We start from the raw sequence: 23,990 nt of genomic DNA, 5'->3' as shown, positions 1-23,990 counted from the left end.
AGATAAAACAGTGAGAGATATACTAAGACTTAAGAGGTGGCATGGTCTTACTTGCCAGTAGTCACTGTTAGTTGTAGATATCTTAACTATTTTAGTTGTAGCGGTGGTAGCTAGTGCTACCAAGTGGTAGTTGTTGCACTGGAAGTGTGGAGTAAGGAAAATGGAAATGAGAAGAGTGGCATTGACGAGGGTGTGTGGGAGTAAGGGGGACGGAGAGGGGTGAGAGGGGGTGAGGGAGAGAGGGGGTGAGGGGGAAGAGGGAGAGAGGGGGTGTGGGGAAGGAAGGAGACGGGAGGGACCATCGTAGCTGTCACAACATAAGGGATGACGAAGTGCTATTATCATCCTCTTGTAAACTGTGACTTGCAGCTGTGGGTCACCACCACTGGGGCTAGTACGACCCTCCACACTGGGGCTAGTACGACCCTCCACACTGGTGCTAGTACGACCCTCCACACTGGTGCTAGTACGACCCTCCACACTGGTGCTAGTACGACCCTCCACACTGGTGCTAGTACGACCCTCCACACTGGTGCTAGTACGACCCTCCACACTGGTGCTAGACCAACCCTCCACACTGGTGCTAGACCAACCCTCCACACTGGTGCTAGACCAACCCTCCACACTGGTGCTAGACCAACCCTCCACACTGGGGCTAGACCAACCCCCCACACTGGTGCTAGTCCAACCCCCCACACTGGTGCTAGACCAACCCTCCACACTGGTGCTAGACCAACCCTCCACACTGGTGCTAGACCAACCCTCCACACTGGGGCTAGACCAACCCCCCACACTGGTGCTAGTCCAACCCTCCACACTGATGCTAGACCAACCCCCCACACTGGTGCTAGACCAACCCTCCACACTGGTGCTAGACCAACCCTCCACACTGGGGCTAGACCAACCCCCCACACTGGTGCTAGTCCAACCCTCCACACTGGTGCTAGACCAACCCTCCACACTGGTGCTAGACCAACCCTCCACACTGGTGCTAGTCCAACCCTCCACACTGGTGCTAGACCAACCCTCCACACTGGTGCTAGACCAACCCTCCACACTGGTGCTAGACCAACCCTCCACACTGGTGCTAGACCAACCCTCCACACTGGTGCTAGACCAACCCTCCACACTGGTGCTAGACCAACCCTCCACACTGGTGCTAGACCAACCCTCCACACTGGTGCTAGACCAACCCTCCACACTAGGGCTAGACCAACCCTCCACACTGGGGCTAGTACGACCCTCCACACTGGTGCTAGACCAACCCTCCACACTGGTGCTAGACCAACCCTCCACACTGGGGCTAGTACGACCCTCCACACTGGTGCTAGACCAACCCTCCACACTGGTGCTAGACCAACCCTCCACACTGGGGCTACTACGACCCTCCACACTGGTGCTAGACCAACCCTCCACACTGGTGCTAGTACGACCCTCCACACTGGTGCTAGACCAACCCTCCACACTGGTGCTAGACCAACCCTCCACACTGGTGCTAGACCAACCCTCCACACTGGTGCTAGACCAACCCTCCACACTGGGGCTAGACCAACCCTCCACACTAGGGCTAGACCAACCCTCCACACTGGGGCTAGTACGACCCTCCACACTGGTGCTAGACCAACCCTCCACACTGGTGCTAGACCAACCCTCCACACTGGTGCTAGACCAACCCTCCACACTGGGGCTAGTACGACCCTCCACACTGGTGCTAGACCAACCCTCCACACTGGTGCTAGACCAACCCTCCACACTGGGGCTAGTACGACCCTCCACACTGGTGCTAGACCAACCCTCCACACTGGTGCTAGTACGACCCTCCACACTGGTGCTAGACCAACCCTCCACACTGGTGCTAGACCAACCCTCCACACTGGTGCTAGACCAACCCTCCACACTGGTGCTAGTCCAACCCTCCACACTGGTGCTAGACCAACCCCCCACACTGGTGCTAGTCCAACCCTCCACACTGGTGCTAGACCGACCCTCCACACTGGTGCTAGACCAACCCTCCACACTGGTGCTAGACCAACCCTCCACACTGGTGCTAGACCAACCCTCCACACTGGTGCTAGACCAACCCTCCACACTGGTGCTAGACCAACCCTCCACACTGGGGCTAGTACGACCCTCCACACTGGTGCTAGACCAACCCTCCACACTGGTGCTTGACCAACCCTCCACACTGGTGCTTGACCGACCCTCCACACTGGTGCTAGACCGACCCTCCACACTGGTGCTAGACCGACCCTCCACACTGGTGCTAGACCAACCCTCCACACTGGTGCTAGACCAACCCTCCACACTGGTGCTAGACCAACCCTCCACACTGGGGCTAGTACGACCCTCCACACTGGTGTAACACTGTAAAAGTGTTTGGTTTAGGTTAATACATACATAGAGTACATGAGTCACAGACAAGGATCGGAGAGGCGCCAGTTGTCTGCCTGAGATCTCACACCTCTAACCGTTAACGACCCCAAGTGACCTGAGGTCAGATCATGAGAATTTCACCTTGCTTCCGCTAAGCGTATAATTGGAGCCGGGTAGCCTTCAAACATGCCGACGTTTAAGGAGTGGCTTGGTAGTGCCGGAGGCTATCTACTTGTGGGCGGAGTTAGCTACTAGGTTCCCCAATATAAACTCGGAGAGCTATCGAGCATAAAGCAATAGGAGACCGGCCAGCGGAGCAGAGCAGAGGCCAGCCGTCGAGATAGGCCGTCACCAGACGGGGGGTGACGCTGCCTGAAAATTGCAGACCCCCCCCCCCCCCTCTCTATTCAACTTAGACTCAGTCCTCGGTGAGTGAACATTTAGGTGACTTGGTCGTGTTTTACATATGTTGTGTGATGATCAGGGGCAGTCAAGTTGTAGGGTTCTCGAATTCTTGGATGATGACTCACTTTGCATATTAAACTGGAACATTTTAATTGAATTGTTAAATTATGATACTTCATGGGAAATATAATTATGAATTTATTATTTAAATTGTGTTTAACTTTGTTCCCTAGAGCTTTGAGTTGAGGTGAGAAAGCCTCTGTGGTTACTGGTTTCATGGTGTAGAATGAGTACATGATAAAGATGGGAACTACTAATAATGATCTCTTGATAACATCATTTGAGAATTTTGTGATACAGACAAGTTCCATTCCTTGTCTTGTATGTAATGATCATGAATGGATGGTGGCAGCATTTCGTCTACTACTATCTACTCTTCTACTTCTACCTATCTACACCTCTCCCTCCACCCCCTCTCTAAACTCTCACTTTCAACTAATGACCCTCCTCGCTCCTCCCACCTCTCTACCTCTCACCCCAAACCCTCACTAATTACTTCACTATTCATTTCTTTCCTTTCGTTTTCACTTATACGTTTGTGGCAATGATTCTGTATTCTAGAGTTCTCTCTAGAGTTTCGGGTAACTGATCAAGTGACGGCGTCTTGTAGTCTTGGAACCTAGGTAGTCAAATACCTAGGTTACAAGGTGTTGAACGAGAGAGGTTGTCTTAGGAACTCTGGGAGTGCTCTAGAATAGTTAGCTAACTGAGGACGGAATAACGGACTAGAGAGAGCTGTTTCCCCCGGCCTCGTTAGTTAACTGGGGGGTGGAATAATGGACAAGATAGAGCTATTTCCCCCACCCCCCGTTACACTGGTGCTAGACCAACCCTCCACACTGGTGCTAGACCAACCCTCCACACTGGTGCTAGACCAACCCTCCACACTGGTGCTAGACCAACCCTCCACACTGGTGCTAGACCAACCCTCCACACTGGGGCTAGTACGACCCTCCACACTGGTGCTAGACCGACCCTCCACACTGGTGCTAGACCGACCCTCCACACTGGTGCTAGACCAACCCTCCACACTGGTGCTAGACCAACCCTCCACACTGGTGCTAGACCGACCCTCCACACTGGTGCTAGACCAACCCTCCACACTGGTGCTAGACCGACCCTCCACACTGGTGCTAGACCAACCCTCCACACTGGTGCTAGACCGACCCTCCACACTGGTGCTAGACCGACCCTCCATACTGGTGCTAGACCGACCCTCCACACTGGTGCTAGACCGACCCTCCACACTGGTGCTAGACCAACCCTCCACACTGGTGCTAGACCAACCCTCCACACTGGTGCTAGACCGACCCTCCACACTGGTGCTAGACCGACCCTCCATACTGGTGCTAGACCGACCCTCCACACTGGTGCTAGACCGACCCTCCACACTGGTGCTAGACCGACCCTCCACACTGGTGCTAGACCGACCCTCCATACTGGTGCTAGACCGACCCTCCACACTGGTGCTAGACCGACCCTCCACACTGGTGCTAGACCGACCCTCCACACTGGTGCTAGACCGACCCTCCATACTGGTGCTAGACCGACCCTCCACACTGGTGCTAGACCAACCCTCCACACTGGTGCTAGACCGACCCTCCACACTGGTGCTAGACCAACCCTCCACACTGGTGCTAGACCGACCCTCCACACTGGTGCTAGACCGACCCTCCACACTGGTGCTAGACCAACCCTCCACACTGGTGCTAGACCAACCCTCCACACTGGTGCTAGACCAACCCTCCACACTGGTGCTAGACCAACCCTCCACACTGGTGCTAGACCGACCCTCCACACTGGTGCTAGACCAACCCTCCACACTGACACAGTTGCCAACACAAAACACACCACAAGGAGAAAGTGTTGGTGGAAAAAGAAACAATCTAATCTGGTAATACATATTTTTGAACCTTTGTGACGTATTCAAATGAGTATTGCTGTATCATGACCCGAGGTCGGCTGTATCTCCGAGCCGGATATTGCAATATCTTCGAGTCGAGTGTTGCTGTGTCTTAAGAGTCCTGGAACAAACGCAACACTGTATAACGAAGCGTTGCAGTATCTTGCAGTGCCATATCTAGAACAGCATCACTGCGATATCGTGAACAATTCACCGTATGACGTGACCTGGTTCACACTGAGGTCATTAAGAGAACTGACCTTTAACGGTGGCATTTCTCAGTTCGGGCAAGACGCAACCCAAAAGTACAAACTCGCGCAATAAAATAAAGACTTCAGAACCGCGAGACTGCGAACAGCGGAGTTTAACAGCCTGATTGATCAGACTACCGAAATGGAGGTCTAGTCAGAGACTGGGACGTAGGGAGAGTGATCCTCGAAGCTACCTGAAGGTAAACTAGGTTGGTCAAGCCTAATCTCGACACCCCCCTCCCCCCCCCCTTTTATAACCTAATTAAAACAAATAAATTGGGTTTTCAACGTCTTTTAATCCGAGGATCAATGCCTCCGCAGCCTGGTCAGAGCATTGATCCTCGGATTAAAAGGATTCGGCCATCCTCGGATTAAAAGGATCCAGTCTCTGACCAGGCCTTGTGGTTGGCGGTCTGGTCAAGCAGGCTGTTACAAGCCGCTACTTAGTCTGGTATATGAAATTACAGCGCGGTTACCTTGCGATGATTCCGAGGCTTAGCGTCCCCGCGGCCCGGTCCTCGACCAGGCCTCCTTGGTAGATAAAATTTAACTACCACGTACAGGAGAAGGCGTCGAACTAACTAACAAATTCTGGACCAACATGAGCCACAACCCCACAGCCACAACCCCGTCATCAAGGATACAAGGAAAAAACTGGCTAATTTAAATCCTTGAAAATTTAAAACCTCGTCAATTTAAAACTTGGCTAATTTACTGGCTCAGCCTCCCTCGTAAGCTGTTATTAACGGAGCAACACCTGCGTTTATGATTAGATTTTCTATTAGTAATTTTTTCAAGACTCGTCTGAGTCAGGTAATTTTGGTAATCAGAAGCTGCCAGGCACCACATGTCGCAGAGTTCCTCAAAGAGAACACTTAAAACTCAAATGTGTACAAAAATGTGTCATTTACAGATTTTTCATCTATTAAGGTAATGGCTGTTACTTTCGGCACACACACACATACTGTCTCAACACCAGGTGTTAACTACTTCCTCCACCAGTCTGTGTGATGAGAGAGACAAAGGCACACATACAGATAGACAGTGAATTTTGTCCATTTCTTATTTTTCTTTTATATTCTACGTTTGTATTTGTTCTGAAAAAGTCCGAACAGCTTTGAAGCTTATCAAATACATGTGAGCTTTACTGTTAGCTTTATGGTTTGTTTATTCAGGGTTAAAGTTAGTGGAGGGAAGGCTAGCACTCACCACAGCCAGGAAGAGCTGCGGCTGTGTTATAAGACGCCAAGGCCGACAGTGACCACAACACAGAGCTGGGTATGAGCAAGGACGAGTTATTAACAAAGCACGAACCCTCGTCAGCTAAGAAGGCCCACAGCCAGGGAAGACCATCACCTACAACAGACGATGACCCCAGTTCGCAGAAGAGGGACCCTCTCCAGGTAGCACACATCACAGTAAACAATACAGAGGATACAGTAGGCGAGAATTACAGGAGGCAAAAGGTCACGTCACAAAATAACATAAAAGAAACCGCAGCTCATACAGCCGACCGCTAAAAAAAAAAACCTGGACAAGATCATTACATAAAAACCTAAAATGTAAAGATCACACAACATGCGATGATCGTGTTAGCACAGACCACACAATAAGAGGACCACACTGGCACAAAGACCACAGCAGTACGAAAACCCGCCCCACGCGAGGACCACAACCAGCATTCGACCCCCTTTGCTCCTATTGACTCAGCAGGGGTAGAGGTACCGTGGAGGATTAAGACGAGGAGGACCACCACCACTCCCCAATAAGGTTGCTCGTGTTTATCATTCACGTACCGTGAGTCACGCCGACGTTTCGAGTGTTTGCCATGCTCTTCGCTCGAGCTGGTGGCTCTTGTGGTCGCCTGGAGGAGGACGAGGGCCCTCCAAGCGTCGTCTTTTGCTGCTTTGTCGGTGACGACACGACTTGAGTATATAGAAAGCTTTAGCGTGATGTAATACCCCGCAGGTCTCCACACTGACGCCACCCGGGTTATGTCTTCAAGGACTAATATTAGAACACCGTCTTCAAGATCTAATCATGGAGGTGTGTCCGTACGTATCGTCGTTTAAGTAAATCTGAACAGTTGAGAAACAGATGGTCCCGCACTGTGGTGTAAGTGAATTTAAACAGAGATAGATGGTCCGGGACATATATGGCGGTGGCGCCTGCTTCAAGGACCCTTACTGGTGCCTACACTCCAAGCAAGACTTCGAGCCTCGCTTCAAGTGCTTCTCGGTCGGTGTGGAGATAATTCTCGATGGCAAGTATCGTCGAGACAGGCGGCGTCTTACTATCAGAGATGCACAGGTTTCGTTCTTGGTTCAAATTTTGTCCCAAAGGGTAAAGTTATTGGGCAATGTCACTCATAACATGAAAGATCATACCGCCATGGGTCAGTCTTGGACAACGTACCTCATTCAGTGAGTGAACATTCTGCCACAGGGAGAGTATTCAGCAGCGTCACTCATCCTGTGAGTGAACAAACTCCTACCGCAGTAGGAAGAAAACCAGCTGTGGTGTTCATCCCGTCACTTGTACCCAGCTGCAGCTGGAACTCGTCTGTCTCAAGTGAACAGTTTATCAAACAAGATTAACATTTATGTTCGTGGTACTACACTTACGCCATCGCATTCTATAACCTTAATGAGTGTTGGTATATGAGGGTGAGAAAACATTCCCCCCCCCCAACACCCCCTCCCCCAACACCCCCTCCCTTGAAAACAAAATAAAATGACTTGCCCTGAACGGTATTGCACCTCCCACATCACGCAGAAACAACAGTCAACAGAGGCGCCTGGTGAGAGACCAGTCAACAGAGGCGCCTGGTGAGAGACCAGTCAACAGAGGCGCCTGGTGAGAGACCAGTCAACAGAGGCGCCTGGTGAGAGACCAGTCAACAGAGGCGCCTGGTGAGAGACCAGTCAACAGAGGCGCCTGGTGAGAGACCAGTCAACAGAGGCGCCTGGTGACAGACCAGTCAACAGAGGCGCCTGGTGAGAGACCCGCCAACAGAGGGGCCTGGTGAGAGACCCGCCAACAGAGGGGCCTGGTGAGAGACCCGCCAACAGAGGGGCCTGGTGAGAGACCCGCCAACAGAGGGGCCTGGTGAGAGACCCGCCAACAGAGGGGCCTGGTGAGAGACCCGCCAACAGAGGGGCCTGGTGAGAGACCCGCCAACAGAGGGGCCTGGTGAGAGACCCGCCAACAGAGGGGCCTGGTGAGAGACCCGCCAACAGAGGGGCCTGGTGAGAGACCCGCCAACAGAGGGGCCTGGTGAGAGACCCGCCAACAGAGGGGCCTGGTGAGAGACCCGCCAACAGAGGGGCCTGGTGAGAGACCCGCCAACAGAGGGGCCTGGTGAGAGACCCGCCAACAGAGGGGCCTGGTGAGAGACCCGCCAACAGAGGGGCCTGGTGAGAGACCCGCCAACAGAGGGGCCTGGTGAGAGACCCGCCAACAGAGGGGCCTGGTGAGAGACCCGCCAACAGAGGGGCCTGGTGAGAGACCCGCCAACAGAGGGGCCTGGTGAGAGACCCGCCAACAGAGGGGCCTGGTGAGAGACCCGCCAACAGAGGGGCCTGGTGAGAGACCCGCCAACAGAGGGGCCTGGTGAGAGACCCGCCAACAGAGGCACCAAGTGAGAGACCCGCCAACAGAGGCACCAAGTGAGAGACCCGTCAACAGAGGCACCAAGTGAGAGACCCGTCAACAGAGGCACCAAGTGAGAGACCCGTCAACAGAGGCACCAAGTGAGAGACCAATCAACAGAGGGGCCTGGTGAGAGACCCGCCAACAGAGGGGCCTGGTGAGAGACCCGCCAACAGAGGCACCAAGTGAGAGACCCGCCAACAGAGGCACCAAGTGAGAGACCCGTCAACAGAGGCACCAAGTGAGAGACCCGTCAACAGAGGCACCAAGTGAGAGACCAATCAACAGAGGGGCCTGGTGAGAGACCCGTCAACAGAGGCACCAAGTGTGAGACCCGTCAACAGAGGGGCCTGGTGAGAGACCCGTCAACAGAGGCACCAAGTGTGAGACCCGTCAACAGAGGCACCAAGTGTGAGACCCGTCAACAGAGGCACCAAGTGAGAGACCCGTCAACAGAGGCACCAAGTGAGAGACCCGTCAACAGAGGCACCAAGTGAGAGACCAGTCAACAGAGGCGCCTGGTGAGAGACCAGCCAACAGAGGCACCAAGTGAGAGACCAGCCAACAGAGGCACCAAGTGAGAGACCAGCCAACAGAGGCACCAAGTGAGAGACCAGCCAACAGAGGCACCAAGTGAGAGACCAGCCAACAGAGGCACCAAGTGAGAGACCAGCCAACAGAGGCACCAAGTGAGAGACCAGCCAACAGAGGCACCAAGTGAGAGACCCGTCAACAGAGGCACCAAGTGAGAGACCCGTCAACAGAGGCACCAAGTGAGAGACCCGTCAACAGAGGCACCAAGTGAGAGACCCGTCAACAGAGGCACCAAGTGAGAGACCCGTCAACAGAGGCACCAAGTGAGAGACCCGTCAACAGAGGCACCAAGTGAGAGACCCGTCAACAGAGGCACCAAGTGAGAGACCCGTCAACAGAGGCACCAAGTGAGAGACCCGTCAACAGAGGCACCAAGTGAGAGACCCGTCAACAGAGGCACCAAGTGAGAGACCCGTCAACAGAGGCACCAAGTGAGAGACCCGTCAACAGAGGCACCAAGTGAGAGACCCGTCAACAGAGGCACCAAGTGAGAGACCCGTCAACAGAGGCACCAAGTGAGAGACCCGTCAACAGAGGCACCAAGTGAGAGACCCGTCAACAGAGGCACCAAGTGAGAGACCAGTCAACAGAGGCGCCTGGTGAGAGACCAGCCAACAGAGGCACCAAGTGAGAGACCAGTCAACAGAGATGCCTGGTGAGCAGCAACAATGAGTGGTTCGAGTGAAGAGATACAACACTCTTGCCTCAACTTCAATCCTACAATGTTACTTTCTGAACTTCACTCCTGTGACGTCACTATATCACATACCTTATATGACCCGGTAGATAAATGGAACGCATACCTGGATGGGGGCTCGGAAATTCTTCTACCCCCTGAGCCTGGCCTGGAGCTGGGCTTGGAGAGGCCCGCTGGTCCACATTTCCATTACAACTCTACTTGACAGGCAGTTCTTGCTGGAACTTACCTACTTACTTCTTGAAGAGGTCCACCATTGTTCTAGCAATATTGTAATGCTTGCTGGGAGAGTATTGAACAGCCGTGGATTTCTGATGTTCATACAGTGCTCTCTGATTGTGCCTATTATACCTCTACGCTGATTCTATTCTGCATTTACTTCTATATTTATCGCTCCAGTATGTTTTTCTACTGTGCAAATTTGGGACCTGGCCTTCCACTATCTAACATGTATAGTATATATTATTTGATACCTCTCTCGTCTCCTTTCCAGAGAGCTTTGAGAGAGCTCTCCTTTCCATTTTGAGAGCTTTGAGACGATCCCAATAATTTAGGTGCTTTATCGTGTCTTAGTGTGCCGTGTGTGTTCTCTGTATTCCCTGAATTTCAGAAGTTTATCCTGCCCTGAAAAGGGAAGAAAGTACCGAGCAGTACTCAAAACGAGATAGCACCAGTGATTTAAATAGTATTCCGGGGCTTAACGTCCCTGCGGCCCGGTCGTCGATCAGATCTCTTGGTCGCTGGACTGGCCAACCAGGCTATTGGACACGGCTGCTCGCAGCCTTCCGTATGAGTCACAGCCTGGTTGATCAGGTATCCTTTGGAGGTGCTTGTCAAGTTCTCTCTTAAACACTGTGATGTCAGGTCGTTAGACATCATAATTTCCAGATCTTTTACATGTTTTCCTTCTATGATTAAGTTTTGTTGAGACTTGTACCCTGTGTTTAGTTTAAGTTCCTCGTTTCCATCGGAACTAAGTACCTGGAACTTATCACTGCTGAACATCAGATCATTTCCGTTGCCCAATCGAAAATTTATTAATATTGGCTTGTAGTTTTCCAGCGTCTAATACAAATAAAATTTTCATGTTGATTTTTGTATTATCTGCAAAGGATGATACGAAGCTGTAACTTGTATTTTTGTCTATCTGCAACCCATCACCCTGTTTAGAGAGTACTTCTGGTAACTATGTGATCCATCTTACATACACAGACGTGATGAACAATTAGATACTGGATTTGATACTATACACTTTATAAGACGAAAACATAAAGCTAAAACCTAACTTAAATACTCCTAGGCCTAGGTAGGCCTAGTATAGAACTTATATGTACTGTATTAGACCTCAGATAGCGTTTATTAGGCTTAGGAAGGTTAGGTTAGGTTAGATAAGTTTTCTTTGCAACATCAGTACAAAACTTTCTCGGTTTGTTCAAATTCAATAATACCTATTTGTGCTTTCTAATTGCCGTTTACATAAATATATGTTCGACGGTCCTCATAGTCACTATGAATATCGGGAGGATGGGCTGATATGACTGAGAAAAAGCAGTAGTGCCAGAACTGTGCCCTGAGTTAGAGCTTTTCACTGCATTAAGACTGTTACTCTTTGCATTCTGTTTGACAGAACATTTTAAATCCAACGACCCACTTTGCCCGTTGTTCCTATTGATCTCATTTTATTATCACTTCATGGTCACACTTACCAAATCAAATGCCTTTGCAAACTCCCTGTATATAACATCTGAATTTTGTCTCTTCTAATGCTTCTGTGATTTTGTCTAATTGAATAATTGTGAACTTGATCTTCCCGCTCTAAATCCCTGTTGAGTTGGGTTGTGAAGTTCATAGATTTCAATAAAACTGGAGATTTGATTCCTGATCACTTAAGAAAACGTTTATAATGTGTAATGTTAGTGCAACTGGTCTATAGTTTTTTGCCAAAGCTTTACTATCTCCCTTATGTAGTGGAGCTATCTATATCTGCTGATATAAGTACTGCTGGTATCTTCACTGTATCCCAGCTTTATCCATATTACACGGAGTGCTCGCACTACTGGTACTTTACATTTCTTTATGAATATTGAAGTCCATGAGACTGGACCGGGGCTGAGTGCATAGCCATGTTGCTAATTTATCTTTCAAATTCTTATGTTTTCGTGTTAAAATTAGTTATATTGTTCAGGGTTTGGATGCCATTCATAAAGCTGTCTGGATCTTGATACTGCATGATACAAATTGCAATAATAGATGAAGTAGATTCAACGCATATTTTTTAATATAAATGTAATGTTAAAAACGAGTGAAAAGTCATTGCATTGTTGACCAGACCACACACTAGAAGTTGAAGGGACGACGACGTTTCGGTCTGTCCTGGATCATTCTCAAGTCGATTCTAGTGTGTGGTCTGGTCAACATACTTCAGCCACGTTATTGTGACTCATCGCCGTCATTGTATTACATCGATGCAACAAGCACACTTGAGGGAGTACATGAGAGGGGTAAAAGAGGGAAGTAAAGGTAGAGGAGAAAGGAAGGGAAGTAAGGAAGGAGAGAGGAAGGGAGAATAAGGAAGGAGAAAAGAAGGGAGATAGAGAGAGGGAGGTTGTCAGTCAAACGTGTCGACATGTCCACAACCTCCCCCTCGAGAGGTGACACAGGGTATAAGCGTCGAGTCTTACCTTCGAGTGGGTCGTAGACAGCGCCTTTAGAGAGCGACTGGAGGTCGTACTCGAACGCCACCACTTGCTTCTTGAGATCATCGGCGCCCTGCTCGGCCTCGACGTAGAGGGCGGCTTGGCCCTTGTAGCTGGTAAAGCATCTCGCCAGCTCTCGAGGACGACCATCGTCGAGGGCGAAGAGTGGCAGGAGGGAACGGTGGCCCTCCAGGTAAATTCTGGCACCCTCGAATTTAGCATCGCCCTTGATGCAGGCATGGAAGTCTCGTCCTTTGTGCGGGGACTTGAGGATGACCCTCAGTCCCGCTCGAGGGTACTGCCACTCCACTCTTCCCGAGGAGCAGCTCAGGTACACTGGTTGGACCCCCCGACCGTCCTGCTCCAGACCACTGTAAACACACAATATACCAGTTTACACTCTTGTACCAGTACACATCACTAAACACACGAATATACCACTACATCACTAAACACGAATATACCAATACATCACTAAACACAAATATACCAATACATCACTAAACACAAATATACCAATACATCACTAAACACAAATATACCAATACATCACTAAACACAAATATACCAATACATCACTAAACACAAATATACCAATACATCACTAAACACAAATATACCAATACATCACTAAACACAAATATACCAATACATCACTAAACACAAATATACCAATACATCACTAAACACACACACATACCAGTTGACATCACTAAACACACAAATATACCGGTTGACATCACTAAACACACAAATATACCAGTTGACATCACTAAACACACAAATATACCAGTTGACATCACTAAACACACAAATATACCAGTTGACATCACTAAACACAACAGTTGACAGTTAACATATTTTACACAAGATTTTCTGCTTGATTTACATACCAATTTTCTTTCTATCGGCAATAGCGTCGGAATCCCTGTGGTCTGGTGAGATTATAACCATCGTCATATTGACGCTTCCTCGGTCTGAAGAGCACTGTTACAACGCCGCGGTTTGAATGCTTCTGATGAGGCAAAACCGCTCAAAATGTTAAGCTTGTCGGATCATAAGGACGGGTCGGGTTGCCGGCCCGTCCTTACGATATTATTTGGGGATAAACAATGCTAAAATCCTCGTTAATCCCGCCCAAAAAATCCACTGTTTATGAATAAAACAAAAACTACAAATGACTCAACCGATTACCGCCGAACTTTTCTCAGTGCTTCGCTGTATTCGTGTGTTCGAATCGCACCTCTAAAGGATTCACCCACATACCAACTCGTCCTCATGAACAAAGGCCAGAGTCCATTCCACGCACCCGCCAACCCCCCCCACCCCCTTTTTTTTTTAATGAAAAACGGTTTACACAAAACTCACAACTGATGATGTTCGAACACACTGGAACAACTTTTGTTCGAACTACAACGCTGTAAATGCTTCACCCACGTATTACAAATACAAATAACCGCAAACAGAACCTAAACACCTAACTTAACCAGTGCCTAAATATGCACAGTATGCTAACATATAACAATATTCATTTATATTTTAGTACCCAGGCGAGGCAGGGGTGCCCAGGCGATTGAGGGGTACCCAGGCGAGGCAGGGAGTGCCTCGCGTGCCCAGATGAGACAGGGGTGCCCAGGTGAGAACAGGGTGCCCAGGTGAGAACAGGGTGCCCAAAACAACCCACCCCACAGAGTGTTATCGTTCTCATCTTCACGCTCCAGTTCAAACCCAAAACAGTGAACCACAGCTGCTTTGATTTTCCTCAAACTTTGTTACATTGATTTAAAATAAGAATTAGTAACCTTTCACATCTGATGTTCTCAGGCGACAGCAACACTAGACGATGAATGTTGACCAGAGAGTTTGCTGGCTTATTCTACAACCTATTTAACTCTTGGCTTAGAATCTTAAACTTCTCTTCCATATTGTCTTTTGAAGTCTTAAACCCGTCTTCCATAATAGACGGGTTTATTTTATTTTTTTACGTCTTAGGCCAGCGTCTTAAAGCCGCCTTGAGCATCCTCACACTCCTGCCTAACATTCCCACGGTTTATACTCCAGCATTGTTTTGATCTCCTCTCCTTCACTGTGTATACATCAGAACAACAATAGTGTAACAAAGTGTTTACAGCAAGCTCTTTGGGCATAAAGATGGATGATGTGAGTATATGACCTTCACTATCCCTTCCTCATACTCCATACGACCCTCTCCATCTGAACTCTGAATTATCGTTATAAATCCCCCCCCCCCTCTCTGTCTCTCTCTCTCTCTCTCTCTCTCTCTCTGTCTCTCTCTCTCTCTGTCTCTCTCTCTCTCTCTGTCTCTCTCTCTCTCTCTGTCTCTCTCTCTCTCTCTGTCTCTCTCTCTCTCTGTCTCTCTCTCTCTCTGTCTCTCTCTCAATTAATGGGCCCCTTCCCCACCTCTCGCCTCATCCACCCTCTATTGCTCTTCCAAGCCAATTCCCCCTTTCCCCCTATCTATACCCCCTTCCCCATCACAGGAGAGAGAGAGGGGGGGGGGGGGACAAGAAAGGGGAGCCCTTTCCTTCTCTCTCTCTCCTACAACTCGTAAGACATTATCAACCTCGCCACCTTCCTGGAGGTGCTGGACCACCGAGTCATGACCGCCAAGTGATTGATTTGCGAATCTAAAGATTAGAAAACAAAAAAGTGAAGATAAGGTATTCGGCAGAGTCACGGATCATTGTGTGGGGTTATCTCACACGCTCATGAGTGGGTGGTCGTTATGGGGTGGGTGGTCGTTATGGGGTGGGTGGTCGTTATGGGGTGAAGACAAGAGCCTCACGTCGCTCTTGTCAGTGTTCGATTTTTTTTTTATTTTTTTAGCGGGGGACGAAGGGAGTTGCACGCACGTTACGTAATTAAAATTTTACGTAATAAATAATATATATATATATATATATATATATATATATATATATATATATATATATATAATAATATATGTATATATATATATATATATGTATATATATGTATATGTAGAGAAAAAGGATAATTTAGCATTAAGCGGGGTATAAATGGAGAGGTATACCCCCGTTTCACGGTGTGTATGCACCTGAAAGTTTACTTAAGTCCCGAGTTGTGTTTACAAATTTAGTAAACTTGCTGACTGGCTGGCCAAGATATACATTAGTTTACTGTATGAAAGAGCGTGCAAGTAATCAGATAGGCTTACGCTGAGGGCTGAGAGGCGGGAAATATGAGTGTGCGGGTGGCCAGAAACAGCTGTGTTGATCAGGCCGTCACCAGAAGACATAGTGTATAGGCCTAGTTGTATAGCACGTGGAGCTATATCTTGGCTAGTATATAGGCCTAGTTGTATAGCACGTGGAGCTATATCTTGGCTAGTATATAGGCCTAGTTGTATAGCACGTGGAGCTATATCTTGGCTAGTATATAGGCCTAGTTGTATAGCACGTGGAGCTATATCTTGGCTAGTATATAGGCATAGTTGTATAGCACGTGGAGCTATATCTTGGCTAGTATATAGGCATAGTTGTATAGCACGTGGAGCTATATCTTGGCTAGTATATAGGCCTAGTTGTATAGCACGTGGAGCTATATCTTGGCTAGTATATAGGCATAGTTGTATAGCACGTGGAGCTATATCTTGGCTAGTATATAGGCCTAGTTGTATAGAACGTGGAGCTATATCTTGGCTAGTATATAGGCCTAGTTGTATAGCACGTGGAGCTATATCTTGGCTAGTATATAGGCATAGTTGTATAGCACGTGGAGCTATATCTTGGCTAGTATATAGGCCTAGTTGTATAGCACGTGGAGCTATATCTTGGCTACCCGAAGGACACGCCACGTGCCCGCAGGCGTACAGTGAGCAAGAGGCGTACAGTGAGCAAGAAGCGTACAGTTAGCAAGAGGCGTACAGTGAGCAAGAGGCGTACAGTTAGCAAGAGGACTTTCTTAAGTGTTAACTATCGATCAGTCTCTGTTACCCCTCCCCCCAGCACACACAGTAAACAAACAAGGCATCAATGTGTTACCTGAATCTTAAGTTATCAATAACAAGCTCGACATTGCAAATCAGGTCTCCATAACTAAGCAATTCAGCTTCGTCACTTAATGTCTGTAGTGATTAATGATTACGTCTCGAGTCAGCCAGCGGATATAATAAAGTATTATGTTCTGCATTAACCACCCACAACAGTTTACGTGAAATTATATACTCCAACTATCCGACGACTCGACTGAAACCTTAGCAACTGAATAGCAATTTGTTTCATGGCATTTTCAACTTCATCTCGTTAGACCGACAATTCCGATCTCAATCTTCTATATTTTTCGGTCAATTTGCAAGTTAAATTCGCATTTGATATCGTCATTTCTCACAGGCAAGAAACACAACCAGAATATCCCGTCATATCCACCTTCTGTTCCCATCTCATCTTCTGAATGTCAAACTGAATTACACCCCGACTTTCACCTCATCGCCAGGCAGAGCACCCCGCCCCGTGCCCCCAGGCCGCCTCTTACACCCCGTGTCCTTCGGGGAGGGAATTAACGCGGGCCTAACAACAGTGAGAGACGCGCGGCGCGCCCTTATCCTCTCCACCTGCTGCTGCCTTGATGAGTTAAGCGCAGCACAACAAGGCTAGGAATCTCAGGAGGGGGTGGGGGGGGGGGGAGAGGGGGGCCTTTTTGATTCGTCGATGTGGTCTGGACCCTGCGGGGGGAGGGGGGGGTGCTCTTGGATGATCTTGGGGTGCTCTTGGATGATCTATGACCTTCTAAACGACCTTCACAACTCAGGTCAACATGGCGATAGAGCGGGAACATAATGTGACTCGCATTTACTATACAAAATCACAGAACCATTAGAACAGTAATAAAATGCTGTTTTTTTTTTTAGGGATATTCCTGCGCGGGCCCTAAGCCTCTGGCTGGCCCACTATATGTTGTTTGTTTTACTTGGGCGGAGTATGAGTATTTATGACTCGTATGGTCGCTTCAGTAAGATTTTGTCCAATGTGTTTAACAACTACTTCTGCTCGGTTAAATCTAAGTTGAAATCTTAATGAGTTTGTAACTGTGCACTGTGTTAGATAATGTTCCAGTGGTCTGTCGGGCATTTCTCCACATTTTGATTGTTGCCGCCGGAGGCGGCTAGTTTATTGTGCACCCCATACCCATCCTGTGAGCGGTAGCGCAAAAGCATTACAGAGGGCACAAAAGGTCTTTATCAGACCTCATCTTAAATTATTGCATAAATAATTTCATCTATCCTAACATGTAACTAACTTTATAGTTACACGTCAGCTAGTTCAATACTGTCTTTATTTACTGAAGCTTTAGCAATGGCGTCAACTTTATCATGTTCCTGCAGGTCAATGTGAGAAGGAATCCACATTATTTTTATATTTACCCTTTGCTAAGTATGCTTATATATCTATGTCTGGCTTCTGAGACAAGCACGTTATTACTTGATTGCAAACTGTTTATTGTTAGTAGGGAGGAAAGGGAGTCAGAAATAATTAAGCTGTCTACTTCGGTGTTGTCAATAATTTCGAGTGCTACCAGTATTGCTACCAATTCAGCTTGCATTGTAGACGCCCAGTTACTAACTCATGTTCCTTTGAATTGTGCTGCCATCGGGCTGATGAGCAATAACAGCACTTCCTGCCCTCCCTGTAGCTGTATTGAGTGATCCGTCAGTGTATATGGTCTGTGCTATGTTGTTTTCAGCTTATATATTGTGAATGTGTTCTATGGTGTTTAGTACTGACATTTCCTCTCGTCTTCCGGAACCTGTAAGCCTATTTCCCACACACATGGGAATCCAAGCCATATGCAATGTAAGTGTACTTCTGTTGCTCTACTGCTCCCTTTTATCAAAATAAGTGGTTCGTAGTTGGTTGAATTCTTGTACCAACCCGCAGATTCTGATGTTGCAACTGCTGTGTTGTGGTCACTGTACATCTTTTGCAGTGCTCTGTTTCTAGTTACTTTCTTAATCTGTGATAGACTGTGGCAGGTGTGGTAATCTGCTTGAATCTGATGGGGTTCTGGGAGTTCTTCTACTCCCCAAGCCCGGCCCGAGGCCAGGCTTGACTTGTAAGAGCTTGGTCCACCAGGCTGTTGCGTGGAGCGACCTGCAGGCCCACATATCCACCACAACACGGAGTATACACGGACTTTGCAAAAGTATTTGATAAATGTGACCATGGTATGGCTGTCAGGGGCCTGACAGCTGAATGAACAGCGCTTTGGATTCGTAGTCCTGAGGTTCCGGGTTCGATTCCCGGTGGAGGCGGAAACAAACGGGCAGTTTCTTTCACCCTGATGTCCCTGTTACCAAGCAGTAAATAGGGACCTGGGAGTTACAGCTGTTACGGGCTGCTTCCTGGGAGGGGGGGGGGGGTGTAACAAAAAGGAAGCCTGGTCGAGGACCGGGCCGCGGGGACGCTAAGCCCGGAAATCATCTCAAGATAACCTCCAGATGGAGTGATAGCCCATAAAATGAGTTCAATAGGAATATCAGGTAAAGATGGGTGATGTTTAACAGTGATAAATTAAAGGTCCTTAGGTATGGAAAAATGTAGACCTTAAACGAAATACAGGATACAAGACATAATCAGATCTACTCATAGTAGAAAGCAACATATGAAAGACCTGGAAATATGCTCGCCTTAAAGCTCTCTAAATGTACTCTTTAGAAAAGAAATGAGAGGTATCAAATAATATATACCTGGGAAATACTGGCGGGCCAGGTCCCAAATTTACACAGTAAAATAACAACATATTGGAGTGAACGATATGGAAGGAAATGCATGAAAAAAAATTGTATACTAGATACCATAGGCACCCTCACAGAACACTACATGAACATCAGAGGTCTAAGGTTGTTTAATACCCAACCAACAGTCATTAGAAATATTGCCGGAACAAACAAGTCTGTTGAATCAAGCTGCCACAAGTCAATTCTGGTCCCAGGCCGGGCTTGGGGAGCAGAGTAACTCGGAGAACCCACTCCAGGTACAATCAGGCGAGCCCCTTAGGTGATCTTTGGAGTTTTGAGATAATCTTAGATAATCTGTGGTTTAGGATTTTCTTGCATGATCTTAGATTACCGGAATGCACTTGGATGGTCTGTGGTTGTTGAAATATTCCTGTATGGTCTGTGGTTGTTGAAATAGTCCTGTATGGTCTGTGGTTGTTGAAATAGTCCTGTATGGTCTGTGGTTGTTGAAATATTCCTGTATGGTCTGTGGTTGTGTTGAAATATTCCTGTATGTCTGTGGTTGTACTAAAATAGGTGTTGGATGGTCTGCATGTGCACGTATTTCAATGCTCTTCTATAACTGTTTTCTTTTTTTCTTTTGTGTGGCAGTGCTCTTCTATAACTTTTTTTTTTTTTGGGGGGGGGGGGGGGGGGGGAAGACGATTGTGATGCGAGTGTATCGGGACGCCCTGGAATGTGTACTCACCTAGTTGAGCTTGCGGGGGTTGAGCTCTGGCTCTTTGGTCCCGCCGAAGGAAGGCTGTGTGGGGGCTGACCTCTGAGAAATGTCTAGAGATGATTTGCAATAACTGGGGATCCTGCTTGATTACTTGTGATATAAGGAGTTTGTGGCAATTGGGATGATATTGGATGTTTGTAGCGTATCAGGATGATTTTGATGTCCTGGGGTAGTGATGTCGGTTACTTTAGTATGCGCATGATTGATTTCCGAGTTTGTGGAACCTCTGTATAGACTTCTGCAACAATATAAGGTTAAAGGTGGTGTGCCATTTGTTAAACAATTCTTTCAGTTTTCCAGGTGATCCTGTAATTTATTTGCAGTTTTCTCCCACAGTTATCCTAACAGTAATTATCGCTGAGGGTTGTTTATAGTCTCTGGATCCCTTATAACCCGTCATTAACATGTCTTCGAATCTCCAGTCTCTTCTGATCAACTGTTTGCTTCCCCTTGGAGTGTGATTTATACGTCAGAATGCCTGCAGCAGCGTCCAACAACCTGGTTGAACAATCATAACCTGCAGGCCTGGATAAAAGCTAAACTTGGGAACATTAATTCTCAGATCCAACTGAAGATGTGAGAGTCTAACGATTTTGGAGAACACAGAGTTTTGTTTCTGTAAGTGCAATTATATATGGATTCTCCTGCTGCGTCCGTAATCCTATATACGTTTGTGTATATTACTCTTAAGCTCACCCTTCCGTGCATTCTCGGTCACCATTTGCCTGTATAAATCTAGGTATATGAACTCGCAAAGTGACACTGTCCAGTACTCGCTTCATGACAGTATATTCACTCAGTGAGTAATAAAGTGCGAGGGATGGCTTTTGGTTTGCGGATGAGGATGGAGGAGGGGGGTGTTTCCGGGTAGGTGGGGGGGAATTACTCGGGGTAGGGGGGGCTGCTAAGTGAAGGTAAAGGGGTTAGGAGGTTGCAAGGGAAGAGGAGGTGGATGAGAAAGGAGGAGGAGGAGAGGGTGAGAGTGAGGAGTGAGTGAGGAGTGAGAGGTGTGTGGGGGTATGCGTGGGAGGGGTGATGACAGAGAAAGGGTGGAGATGGGGGTGGGAGGTTGCAGGGAGGAGTAGCTACAAATCGTGACAAGCTGAAGCAGAGTTTTAACTGTGAAAGGTCAGAGGTAATACGTGCTGCATCTTCCGAGGGAGGGCGATTTGCCAGAGTCGGTCTTCAGTCCTTGGGCCAGCCTCTTACTGTTTGAGGCAGACTCAACTATTTATTCTTAGTTTGTTTCACGTCCTCGATACACTAATAATAATATCTTCCGAACATTCCGCTGGTTCAATGTGTTCAACTTCCGTGTTCCATGTTCTTGTCTTCCCTTGTTTTATTAAGTCTGTAGACCCAGAGCCGGGATTCATCATGTCCACATACGAGAACTGTACATCTTTCCTCAATCATGGTGGCCTAGTTGGTATATTGTAAACAATTTACGACCATGATAAAGCTGCGAGGCCCTTCTAGAGGCAAGGGTCTAGATTCACGAAGAAGTTACGCAAGTACTGGTTACGCAAGTCCCATATTATTGGAATCGTTTCAAAGCTCTCCAAATGTACTCACTAGAAAGAAGACGAGAGATATATCAAATAATATACACGTGGAAGATACTGGAGGACCAGGTCCCCAATCTACACAGTAAAATAACAACATACTGGAGTGAACGATATGGAAGAAAATGCAGAATAGAACCAGTGAAGAGCAGAGGTGCCATAGGCACAATCAGAGAACACTGTATAAACATCAGAGGTCCGCGGTTGTTCAACGTCCTCCCAGCGAGCATAAGAAATATTGCCGGAACAACCGTGGACGAAACTATATCATTTCCTCAAAGGAGTGCCGGACCAACCGGACTGTGGTTGATATGTGGGCCTGCGGGCCGCTGCAAGCAACAGCCTGGTGGACCAAACTCTCACAAGTCATGCCTGGTTTCGGACCGGGCTTGGAGAGTAGAACTACTCCCAGAACCCCATCAACCAGGTATCAACCAGGTACTTACGAACGTGTACATCTTTCCTCAATCTTTGACGGCTTTGGTTACATTTATTAAACAGTTTTACAAGCATGAAAACTTCCAAATCAACTGTTGGTATTGTTATAAACTGCCTCCTGGTGCTTCGGAGCTCATTAACTGTTTAATAATTGTAAACAAAATCGCCAAAGATTGAAAAAAAGATTCACAGGCTCATAAATGCTTGCTTAACTGCTTCGTGACTCTGGCTCAAGATTATTACTGTTACAGGTCAGCCCGTCCTCCAAACAAAGATCCAAAAGTGATTCCATGCACCCGCCAAACCCCCCTGTTTATGAATGAAAAGCGGTTTACACACGACTCACAACTGCTGACGTTCGAACATATCCGGAACAAGTGCTTCACTGACGAATTTTGTTCGAATCACAACGCTATAAATGCTTCACCCACGTACTACAAATGCAAATACAATCGCCAACAGAACCTAAACACCTAACCTAACCTATCCTATGCCTATATATACACAATATGCTAATATATTATAATATTAATTTATACTTGAGAAATTTCCCGTTTTGAATGAATAGCATGTTAAAATTTATGAGTGCGTCTGTGGGGTCGACCGCTGAATGTAATGGACTTGAGTCGAGGACGGGTTGCACAGGTAGCCTCGTAGTGCCTCGCAGATCATATACTGTTTAATAACTACAAACTAAGCCACCATGAGTGAGGAAAGATTTACAAGCCTCCCATGGTCCGGGAGGCTTGGTCAAAGACCGGGCCTTGGGGACACTGATACCAGGAACTACCGCAAGGTAAACACACAGAACCAAACTGTAAGGTAGCCTAGATATGAATAAGTGGGAAGTAAGTGAAACTTGACCCTACAAGCTCAAGTAAATGAGTACAGACTCGCATGTACTCAGACTTAACATGCAAGCTTTGCAGTCATGGAGAGAAAAAGTAAAATATCCGACATTCAGTGTGGATTTGAGAGTTGACCTTTCTTGCTAGTGTGTTACGGGGGTTTCCGGCGATATTCGTAGCCTTGGCCTGCCACGCATGACGTTACGCATCACCAGTCGTGACCATTCATCCACACGCAGTGACTGTGTACGGGTGTGCGTATGTGCGTGTAGAAGGGAGGGGGGGGGGTGTTATCTATCGGTGAACATGTACGTTGAGATTTCCTTCCAAAACTTGGCTTTCCATAACTTATTTAGGCATAACTCCCACCGACCACCACACACCCTCCCCGTCCCACCCACACTGTGGGACGTCCCACTCACATAGTCCCCTCCCTCCCCCTGCCCCATATTCCACCCCCATCCCGTCAACACCCTCCCCGCCCCACCTTCAGAACCGCCACCAGGAAACCAACCTGCCCCCAGAACCGCCACAAGGGAACGATGTTGACCAAATCAGATCATTAGAGATCCCGCCGAACTAAAGTACTGGATCGTGTGGTCATTAACGCTCTCTAATGATAATGCCTGGTTCGATTCCCTGACAAACGGGCCCAATAACGACATTTCGATTGAAGACTTGCACCACCCTTAGGGCTACTTGCTATGTTCTTTGATGCGGACTGGAATCTGTTCAGTTAACTATGTCAGTGCTTTCTAAATGATAATATCACGGTGTTGACCTCTTGGTATACACACAAAGAACAGCACTACGTTAAGCCAAGTGAAATTATACACCAGATGGTGACTCTCACGGCTGAATCACGTTCAATTGAACCTGTTGAGATGTTAAGTCATGCTGAAAAGTATCTGGATAATGTTCACTTACGTTTCTTCATATTCATTGGTATATCTACAGACACCTGGATCACGTTCATCTAATAATAATAATAATAATAATAATAATAATAA

The 23,990-nt window shown here is 47.7% G+C and overlaps 1 protein-coding gene and 1 long non-coding RNA gene across 2 annotated transcripts in view; one reads left to right on the top strand and one right to left on the bottom strand.

Moving 5' to 3' along the window:
• Positions 1-23,990, top strand: part of LOC138350475 (uncharacterized) — a 352,612-nt gene that overhangs the window by 80,302 nt on the left and 248,320 nt on the right. The gene's annotated exons all lie outside the window — the stretch shown is intronic.
• Positions 1-23,990, bottom strand: part of LOC123769750 (meteorin-like protein) — a 138,677-nt gene that overhangs the window by 55,538 nt on the left and 59,149 nt on the right. Inside the window, exon 2 of the mRNA XM_045760987.2 lies at positions 12,616-13,001. Coding sequence (XP_045616943.2) covers positions 12,616-13,001 — 386 coding nt within the window. The remainder of the gene's footprint in view (positions 1-12,615; positions 13,002-23,990) is intronic.

The sequence above is a fragment of the Procambarus clarkii genome, chromosome 45 (assembly GCF_040958095.1).
Source record: "Procambarus clarkii isolate CNS0578487 chromosome 45, FALCON_Pclarkii_2.0, whole genome shotgun sequence".
NCBI lineage: Eukaryota > Metazoa > Arthropoda > Malacostraca > Decapoda > Cambaridae > Procambarus > Procambarus clarkii.
The sequence above is the reverse complement of the archived record's forward strand: the minus strand, read 5'-3'. Positions and strand labels throughout refer to the sequence as shown.